The 10914-nt window shown below is 39.7% G+C and overlaps 1 protein-coding gene across 3 annotated transcripts in view; it reads right to left on the minus strand.

The window, feature by feature from the left end:
• The window catches only part of LYN (LYN proto-oncogene, Src family tyrosine kinase), a 29042-nt gene that overhangs the window by 15549 nt on the left and 2579 nt on the right, over window positions 1-10914 (minus strand). For all 3 annotated transcript variants that reach the window (XM_009074866.1, XM_009074864.1, XM_009074865.1), the window contains exons 6-8: window positions 9565-9714; window positions 8105-8257; window positions 373-555 (exon numbers count right to left, since the gene is read on the minus strand). In XM_009074866.1, the coding sequence (XP_009073114.1) occupies window positions 373-555; window positions 8105-8257; window positions 9565-9714 (486 nt within the window). The remainder of the gene's footprint in view (window positions 1-372; window positions 556-8104; window positions 8258-9564; window positions 9715-10914) is intronic.

Here is a 10914-nt window from a genome sequence, read left to right on the forward strand (position 1 = left end):
ACAAACATTTATTAATTCAACACTCACATAAGGCAATTTCTAAGTTTTGTTTTAACTGCCTTGCTATGATATGAGACACAAGTGTTAAGCAGGGAGCCTAAAGGAACCAGAGCTATTTTGAAGGTTATACTCTGATTCAGAAACAATTAAAAATGCTGCATTTAAGAATGCTGTAAAAATAATTAATTTCACAAATGCAGCAATGAATCACAAAATCAAAGCTTCAACTCTCTTCTAGGTGCTCCTTCACTTAATTTCCAAGCATTCAAAAAATAACTCTATCATTCCTCCTTTTTTAAAGAAAGAGGACTAATTTAGGAGAAGCAGAAGAGTTTACTAAAACATTGCTTACGGACCCATTGTTCTTCTCACCTTTTGCCATGAATTCTGTTATAATATAAATAGGCTCTTCTTTGGTCACCACAGCATAAAGCCTTACGAGCTTATCATGCTGAAGTGTTTTCATGAGGTTGGCTTCCTCCAGGAAGGCTTGCACAGACATTGTTCCAGGCTTCAGAGTCTTCACAGCCACTTTCGTACTATTATGATAGTAACCTACAAGGAGAGAACACAATCAGTGCACGAAGTCAGTGCACCACACAACATCCCTTCTTTGGTCACCACAGCATAAAGCCTTACGAGCTTATCATGCTGAAGTGTTTTCATGAGGTTGGCTTCCTCCAGGAAGGCTTGCACAGACATTGTTCCAGGCTTCAGAGTCTTCACAGCCACTTTCGTACTATTATGATAGTAACCTACAAGGAGAGAACACAATCAGTGCACGAAGTCAGTGCACCACACAACATCCCATCCCATCCAGGAATACCTAGGAGCCTGAAAGCAAGTGCCAGATGTAGCACAAATATTTATGCTAGAATTCCTTTGCATTTTGCAACTGATACGACATTGCAGTGAAAAATGACCCATTCCCTATTTTTAGAAATCAGTTACCCAAACAAAAAAATAAAGAAAGCAAACGACCTTACTTCAGACCAAGTTTTCATTCACAAGTAGCCCATAAAACATTTGGTCAAGAAATGTTTCAATGAATGTCTGCTTAAACTGTACCAGAATCTAATAGTCCATGGATTGACTGCAAGATTCTGGAGTATCTTTAAATCCCAGGATTACAGCTATTTTATGCATACCAGTCTCATGCTTACAATCCTTGTAACCCACAGTGCTCAAAACAGAGCTTTACGGGAAAGTGCAATCAAAGGAGAAGTCTTGTGACCAACAAGGATATACTGCCAGGACTGCAATCCTGCAGCGTTCAGCTCAAGATCTAAAATGTGGCAACTTCTTATCACATAGCCCATGCCAGGAGCAGAGAAGACTGTGGCTGCTTCATTTCTTTCTTTATCAAACCTTCTGATGTAATATTCTAATTATATGAAAAGTAACTATAAGAGAAAAGCAGTGAATTATTTTCTGTTTTAATGTTTTCCTGACATTAAATAAATGTTAAAACAGCATTAAATAAATAGAGTAGCAAGCACTGATCCTGAAGTTTCTTGTGAAGTCATTTAATTTGAAAAACAAAAGAAAAAGAGAGAAAGAAAGAGATTGGTATATAAATGGAACTTTCGTTCCCCACTATATCCATTGCAACACTGCAGAAATATTTCTCAGAAGAGGTAAAACTTTCATGACTCAATGAAATAGCCTCACTTCCTTATTCAGCAGCAAACTAGACTGTCACCATGATGGATACACCTTTAAATTGGAATCCACCATTTCCTTACACTATTTATCATCCTACCAAAAGAAATCAGTGGCAAAGCAAGGATCCAGTTTCCAGATCTTAAGTGATTGCCCTAATCACTGCATCTTCTTTTCTGAAGAAGGATCATCAGCTGAGAAAAGCCACTATGCTTGCTGATCACAAAATATTCACCTGTGTGACTATTAAATCTACTTTTCCAAACTTGGTCAGGACAAAGCATAACAAATATATGTCTCTAAACTACCAAATAATAAGAAATTACAACTATAGATCAAATCTGCTGTTAAAGCTCAGGTATTTGATTTCTAGCTATCAGCACAACAGGTATTAAAAATATTTTTTCTGCTTAAAAAGCTGAAAGTTTATTTCTATCATTTCCACTATTCCATCCCATACCCTAAAAGACAGAATGAGTTCCACTCTCAATTTGTTGAATTCTCTGCTGAACATACCAACTAATATAATTATTTCTGTGAAGCAATTATGACCAACACACTGAACTATTTAAGAGTATTTTATATTCATTAAAGAGATCCAACAAACTAGGGTCCAACCTAGAGAAAGCTTGCTTTACTATAACACATCAATGATACTGAGGTTTTTGGCTGTAAAAATGTCTACCCTGACCCTCTGGCGGTAACACACAAAGCAAATAGCTGGTGTGAGTACAAGAGACAAATGAACTTGACCTCTCATGTTCATTTATTTCATCAGGTATTGGGAGGGATGGGACACCAAAACACTGAGGAAAGGTGATCATAAACTCTATCAGCACACACAACTGCATTTGAAAAAATGAACCCTTGACAGTTTGGTGAAACTTGAATTTGTCACCTCTCCTGCCCATATATTATCAGCAAAATCAGTGTTAGCTTGATTTGGGCTGTGACCTGGAGCAGGCAGAATCTTTTTAGTATGCGTCTGTACCATCCCAGCTTAAAGTCCTAGTCCTCATGCCAGGTGATCTGTCATTACTGTAAGAACCTCTGTGGTAGTTCCCATAAAGATCATCTGCTTTGCAGGCACACCTACTGTACAGGTAAGAAACTGCAGCCTTTGTGCCAGTGGAGGAAAATACAGTGACCTCAAAGCACTTCAGTGACAACAAATTTAAGGTTCAATCTGCACCACAGAAGGATTCCAGGGAGCTGTGGGAAGGGGTGACTACAGCACAGCATCACCCCCTGCCCCACACAGTGCCTGAGGCTGTGAACCCTTTGCCAACATTTGCCATGACTGAACTGAACCTGACTCCAGGTGACATATGGACAATACTTGCTGTGTTGTAGCAGTGCTTGCCATATGATATGGATGAACTATGGTCAGTTTGCTACCTAAATGTGAATTCAAAAAGGTATAGAAGTAATGAAATTCTTGCTTACATCTAGAACATCTAACATAAAATTCACATTTTTTGTAACTAGCATTCAGTCATTTATGTACTGTCAAAATTATTTTCTGATACTAATGAGACATACCAGTAAGTTTTCTTGGTTTAATTTAGATATATTTTATTGTAGTAGAAGTATTTCTGTGGTACGATTTACTCTGTTTTTTTTATAACAGGTGCAGATGAAAATACACCTCCAAAACACATATTACTTATATTCAATAACCTCCAAATTAGAATAAGAGAATGTTTTACACCTGAGATGCAAGCAAGATGTGCCTCATTAATAAAATACACCATAATGGCTGCATTTGCCTTGTCAACTTTCCTCTTAGCCCTGCTTGAGAATTCTTTTCATGGATTATTAATATCATGGATCATCATGATTCACATCATATCAGAGCACACTAGGAACAAAAATGCATAAAACATATACCCTGCTCTTGCAGTGCTGCTCTGGTTCATCACATCACTAAGGCAGCAGCCCAGGTGCACTGAACTCCATGGTCAAAAATCATTGCAGACCATGGCAGGAAGTGAGTCTCTCTGAAGTTTCAACTTCTGACAAAAATCAAATGTGAAGCAAGAAATAGCATGAAAGTCCAAGAAATGTGTGATGATGTCTCACACAAAGAGCCACATTCCTCTCTACATGCTAGAATAGAATCCACCAAAATTTGTTAGTGTTTTGGGTATTTATTTTGGGGTCAAGAAGCTGCTGTTCCGCAGTCTCTTCCCCAATACCTCCTACAATAGTAACAGCCTAAGACATTATCTGTCTTCTAACAGTGTCATACTTCTGCAGCCCAAACAAGCCATTCCCAGAATACACTGCAGGGAATTACTGCAAAAGCAGAGGAAGGAAAAAGCTGCATATTGTAGGCTTGTTCACAAAGGTCTCTGCCTTCTATTTCAGGTCTGCACATCACTCCTTCTTCCCCAACTAGAGCCATTACTCAGCTGAAGAATGGAATAATGCAACAGTAGCTCCATCTCTTGCTCATCTCCACACAGCCCATTAAATGTGAAGGCAGAAAGCCCAGGCTGTGGCTTTCTTACCACTTCCATGGTGCAGTGCATGAAGTGTGAACACAACTCTGCCATGCTGTTTTCATCTAACACATCAGCACAGCTGATGCCCAAAATTCACACATAAACACCAACTTAATAGCCTAAACCCAGAAAGTCTTTACAAAATGCATAAAATTGCACAGAACTGTAATGAAGAAATTGCATTTGCAGTGACAAGCAAAACCAGGAAATTGATAGCAAGTTATACCTGTGTAAAAGCAGCTCTTCAGACCTGGAGGAGATTCACCTGCCCACTCCATAACCAACAAAGATTCTCTGCACAGGTCACACAGGAGCACAGACAAGTGCTCGGGGGATATGGGGGCCTGATTTTGTTCCTAGGGTTTTCTTAGTCCTCCCATAGTATAACTCTCTCCAAAATGTGCAAGAGGAAGATGTCACCTTGGAAGCCTAAAACGTACATATGGATGAACTAGAAAGGAAAGACTATAGAAGATAGACTTGCCTATCTCCACACTGCAGCAACAGTATTACCTCTATCTTCCCATATATACCACAGAATAAAAGGAAAGACTATAGAAGATAGCCTTGCCTATCTCCACATTGCAGCAACAGTATTATCTCTATCTTCCCATATATACCACAGAATCACTGGAGGGTTTAGCCCCCAAGAAAGTTGGAGAGGGACTTTTTACAAGAGCATGTAGTGACAAAACAAGGGGGAATGGATTCAAACTAAAGGAGAGTAGGTTTATATTAGATACTAGGAAGAAATTCTTTACTGTTAGCATGGGGAGGCACTGGAACAGGTTGCCCAGAGAAGTCGGAGATGCCTCATCCCTGGAGGTGCTCAATGCCAAACTGGATGGAGCTCTGAGCAACCTGGTCGAGTGGAAGGTGTTCCTGCCCATGGTAGGGGAGTTGGAACTAGATGATCTTGAAGGTCCCTTCCAACCCAAACCATTCTATGACTCTAGTATCAAGCAGGGACACCTAGAGCTGGTTAACCAGGATTGTGTCCAGTTGGCTCTTGATCCTCTCCAAGGATGGAGGCATCGACACATCTCTGGGCAACTTGTGCCACTGATCAGTCACCCTCAGAGGTCCCTTCCAAACCATTCTATGACTCTAGTATCAAGCAGGGACACCTAGAGCTGGTTAACCAGGATTGTGTCCAGTTGGCTCTTGATCCTCTCCAAGGATGGAGGCATCGACACATCTCTGGGCAACTTGTGCCACTGATCAGTCACCCTCAGAGTGAATAATTGCTTCCTGATGCTCAGAGGGAACCTCTTGTGTTTCATCAAGCAGGGACACCTAGAGCTGGTTAACCAGGATTGTGTCCAGTTGGCTCTTGATCCTCTCCAAGGATGGAGGCATCGACACATCTCTGGGCAACTTGTGCCACTGATCAGTCACCCTCAGAGTGAATAATTGCTTCCTGATGCTCAGAGGGAACCTCTTGTGTTTCAGGTGCTTCCTGATGCTCAGAGGGAACCTTTTGTGTTTCAGTTTGTGCCTGTTGCCCTGGTCCTGTCACTGGGCACCACTGAGAAGTGTCTGGCTCCACTCTCTTTGCATCCCTCCTTCAGGTATTTACATACATTGATATGATTCCGTGGAGCCTTCTCCAGGCTGAACAGTCTCAGCTCTCTCAGGCTTTCCTGAAAAGAGATGCTCCACTCCTTTCATCATCTTTGTGGCCCTTTGCTGGACTGTCTGGTAGCTCTACATCTCTCTTTACTGGTGAGTACCATTCCTCTGAGTGGGGCAATGTTCCCTCTGAAACCGCAAGTCTAAGTACCCTTTATCAAGAAGAAATTTATTTAGTAATTAAACTATGGAACACTATTTCTCTCTAATTCACGCTGCAGATGAAAAGTAATTTTCTTCTATATCAGGAGGGAGCAGAACAGCTAGCTCTCTACTTAGGGAAGTGTAGCAACTAGGTTGTTTCTCAGTACTTCTGTATAACTCCTGATGTTCCTGCTTAATTGCTACAATACCCAGTGTTTGCTGACGCCCCACACCACACATCTGACCTACTATGTGTGTTCCAGCTTGAACTGTTAACTGCTACAATACCCAGTGTTTGCTGACACCCCACACCACACATCTAACCTACTATGTGTGTTCCAGCTTGAACTTCCCTGGTTCTAAGATTAACACTGCTCCTGATTTGAGAGGATCTGTGCCATGCAAATCAGCTTCTCTTGCTTCAGAAAGAAAGCAGAGAAGAGGAAACAGAGCAATCGCTTTCACAGTACATTAATTTTTCTCACAGTGCAGCAATTCAGTCACAGGGGTTAGGCCCAATTTAGATGTTAAAATAATGACACAAACAAGAGGAAACATATTGAACCAGAAACACCCTTTTAAAGTTTTATGCCTTTGTGTGTGTATGTGCAGAAGTAGTCACTTCCCAAAATGATCTACATTTTCAAGTAGGTGATTACCTTCTGTCACAAAGCCTTCAACAGTGTTTCAGTGTTAGTTAAACACTTCTTGCTCTGGCTTATTAGACAGAAATAACTGAACAATGGCCAACACTTGTCCTAACTAGCATGCAAATTGTCATTCATGTACATAATAGCTAGAGGGTTTCTTAAGCCTTTTCTCATGAAGGCAGATAAAAGGCTGAGTTTGGGTATATTGTGTTATAGAGACATGTTGCTTGCATTTGTTATGTGATTTATATCAAAAGATTGCACCTATGACTGAATTAGAGCTTTCTGATTGACACTGTATTTGTGTGTGAAATTTGCACTCAAACAGCACCACTCTGTGCTTTGCTTTTCTAAAGGAGAGCACCTCTTCAAAGCAATGACATTCCTGTGAGACTGACACACTCCCATGGGTCATCAGAGACCCTTTCACAGCTTTGTGTATTCTACCAAGCTTTGGGATAGGCTTAAGAGAATTATTTGGCCTGAAAAAACATCTTAATGAAGACTTTGGGTAGAAGGTATAGTTTACCTCAAATACGATGGTAACTGGTAACAAGTGTGTAAGTAATGTGTGTAAGTACAGAGGACACGCAATATGGAAGCCAAAAGAATATTGAGATGCCAGAATAAGCAGCATTTCAAAAGCAAAAGGATTCAACCATTTTGACATAATGTGATTAGATACTGGACATAGTCCCTTGCCACAGAAAGTCACTGAGGCTGAGAAAATATTGTTTGTAAGCCAACAAAGCTAATTATTTAGGTTACAATAATTAATGCTATAACTTTGTGCTGGGTATGTATTAATATTTACAACTTGTAAGTCTTATGATATCTTTATTAGTGGGGACTTGCATGATAATTCAAGGTGGGGGGTGTTCAATCTCTAGTCTTCTTACTACATAAGTCACTTACTTTCTGAGCAGCACACGGGCAGACAATACTCTGGGGTTAAGTCTGTTCCCTTTTCTCATCCATTATGGCAGTCCCACGCACTACATTACAGTGTCTTCTTTACTGAGAGACCATGAAATCTCAATGCACAATGCACTAAAAGACATCATTTATTTCATGTTCTTTAACACTTTCTGATTTGAAATAAAGTTCTGAGAGGCCCATTGATTTTGAGATTCCAGAGCCACATCTTACCATAACTTTCTATTTCCCCCACAAAACACAACAAGAAATGCCTATTGTCTTTGACCTCCTACATTACAGTGCTTTCTCTCTGTTTTTTCCTTTACAAGACCCCAGAAGGATTTGTTCCACACTTGTCAGGTATCCACCCCCTTTTACAAACCTCACTAGAAGGTATATTCTGGGCCTGACTTTGCTGCTTTACATGTATATTGGACCACGTTCATGTCCAGTTTTTTGAATGAGTCTGAAATAACACTCCTTTCAGATTTAAATACTTATTTCAGAAGAATAAACTTACCCATCCAGTGAATGAGTCTGAAGTAACACTCCTTTCAGATTTAAATACTTGTTTCAGAAGAATAAACTTACCCATCCAGACTTCCCCAAACTGACCAGCTCCAAGTTTCTTCACTAATTTAATCGATTCCCGTGGAATTTCCCACGCGTCTTTATCCCACGGTTTTTGAGGCTTGGGACTAATACAGGCTTTTTCCAGCTTTCTGCATAAGCCATCTGCTTGCTCTGGTTTTCAAAGGAAAAACAAGATACAAAATCCGTTACACTTCTGTGCCTCACAACTTGACACAAACATGACTTAATTGCAGGTGAGCCCTAAGCAGCCTAAAATAATGTTCAAAAAAATCAGGTACTGTGATAAAAATGTAGACTTTTTGGTGCTTTCACATAACTTTACCAAATTTCAGTTCAGAGGTGGTTATTCAGAGACAAAGTTAAAAAAGATATATCACATGCATCTGGTTACTGTCAGATTATTAAGGAGTTTTAGTACAATTTCTACCAAATAAATACAGCATAAGGCCTGATTACTAACAGTGTGCTGATTGAGATACGCACTGGAGTCAGACTTGGGACCTATATTCTGATTTTGTCATTAAATTTTCTTGCAGCATGATTTCAGACAGATGTGCATGCAAGCATAAGTAGGTCAACATTATTTTTTCTCCAGACACTGACCAGCTATAACTTTAATATAGATGTTGAATAACTCTCAGTTTTTCCAGCTGTGCCAAAGAGCTAGCACACATAAAAACAACCCAGAGAAATTTCATGGCCAAGTCCTCAGAATGGCTTTGAGAAATCACTATGTGATTCCACATCCCGCATTTGTTTTCCTTTTCTGTCTTTTCAGTTAGAAGATTTAACACCCCTCAACACCTCCCCCCCATATTTTGGAGCTATCCACTAGGAGGGTTATACAGAATGAAAAGTCGGTTTTGCAACTAAAACATAGGTAGAAACTTGGGTATCATCCCACCACACCCTCTTTTTTTTAAAATAAATGTCTACATTCTATGTGGGTACAATTTTCTTTCTTTGAAGTCTATGAAATGTTACTTCCTTCAAAATGCCATTGGAAATAAATAATTCAACACATTTTTTGGAAAAATAAAAACAATTCCACACAGCACTAGGCACAGGAAGACATTCACAAGTCTATACATCTATTCTGATAATTGTGAATAAAAAGTTACTCTCAAGTACAGAATTAATTTATTTACAATGCAGGTAATTCTTACTATGGCTTCACATCACCATAACTTTGACGAGGTATTTTATAAGGCTCGTCTTTATTTCATAATGATATGCACAGGGCAAGCAGCATTAGGCCTGATTATGACAACAACATTACTTGGCTTCCAACCAGTTTTACTTTATCTTTGATAACATGCATGCCTGAGTTATTTAGGAAAAAATCCCAAACAACTAAACATGAAAAGGTCTGAAACAAAAGAGGAAAGCATTTATTTTTTTTCACAGGAAATAATGGCTGTATTCTACTAAGCAATTCACTAACTGATTCAACTTACTTTGATAATGTTTGATCATATCATTAATGTTGGGAAAAGTTATTCTTGGAGAGATGTAAAATCCTCCATTGTCTAAACTTCTGATTTTGTAGTGCTTAATAACATCGCCATGCTGTGGGTCATAGTCTCTTATGGACAGAGAATAGCTGCCTGTGGATAAAAAAGTAATGATCATTAACAGATAGCAAAAGTCTACAGTGTATACATATATAGAGTTGAGCCTAACAAAACCACCATTTTGTCTGTTTTTCTTTTTTCTCCCTTATTTCCTCAAAAAGCATTTTGCATTCAACAGGAGGAAGTTGCCCTGAAGTGGTCACCAAAGTGCTTATAGTCACACTTTCTTTTTCAATATTATTCAACAAACTCAGGAGTTCCACATTCCACACAGCTCCACATTCAACACCCAGTGTCATGGAAAGTCCCCCAGCTTGAGTCAAAGCAGCTGGAAAGGCAAGACTGCTCTTCCACTGTCACACTATTCAGGCAGAAGCTGAAATTCAGAGGTCAGCATTTTGAAAAAGGAACATGCTAGTGGTTGTGAGTCAGATGGAAAAAGGATAGTTTGGAGATGGCTTGAGACATACACGAGGGAGAGCTGATCTGTTAGTTCTAAGGAGTCTAATATCATCTGGAATTTAAGCTGGGGCAGAAGAACATCTACCCTTAGCCACAGTGCTCTTTGTTTCTTCTACTTGTACAATTGTCCGTTTTCAAAAGATAAGAAACCATTTCTCCTCACACACAGATCCAGTGACAGTGGGGGTACTTTGCCTTACTCTCAGAAGCCTATGTTGAATTTAGGAGTCTTCCTTTGAGAACTTCATTTAGGAGTCTTCACCTGAGACCACAGAAACAATGATATGGGCCCATTACAGAGCAAAACCTAATCCAGAATCTGCAGTATTAGGACCAAAAAAAGCTACCGTGGCATGGTCAGACATCTGATCTGCTGAAGGGAATCAAGCTTCTTCCCTTAGAGGATGCAGTGCTAGAGTATCCAGATGGAGGATCTAACCAGGCTGCTGTTGGAGTCCTGAGGCTGGGGCAGAACTTCCTACACTTTTCTCAAAGTCCCAGCTGAAGAGCCTGGAGACTTCACTAAGCTCTTCAGTACAAAGAGCTCTGTCTATAGCAGAAAATTTTACCAAAAACCTTTTTGAAAAGAATCACACTACATTGTAGAAGTGCAAACTCTCATTATGCACTAACTACATTTTGCTAATTGTAGCAGTGGGTGCAGACCCAATAATGGAATACCATGGAATGTAGCAGCTCTTATTACAGTGAAGATACTTTCAGTAAAGGAGTCATAAACATTAGGAAGGAAAAATATCTCACTTCATTCAT

The sequence above is a fragment of the Acanthisitta chloris genome, unplaced genomic scaffold (genome assembly GCF_000695815.1).
Source record: "Acanthisitta chloris isolate BGI_N310 unplaced genomic scaffold, ASM69581v1 scaffold13005, whole genome shotgun sequence".
Taxonomy (NCBI): Eukaryota; Metazoa; Chordata; class Aves; order Passeriformes; family Acanthisittidae; genus Acanthisitta; species Acanthisitta chloris.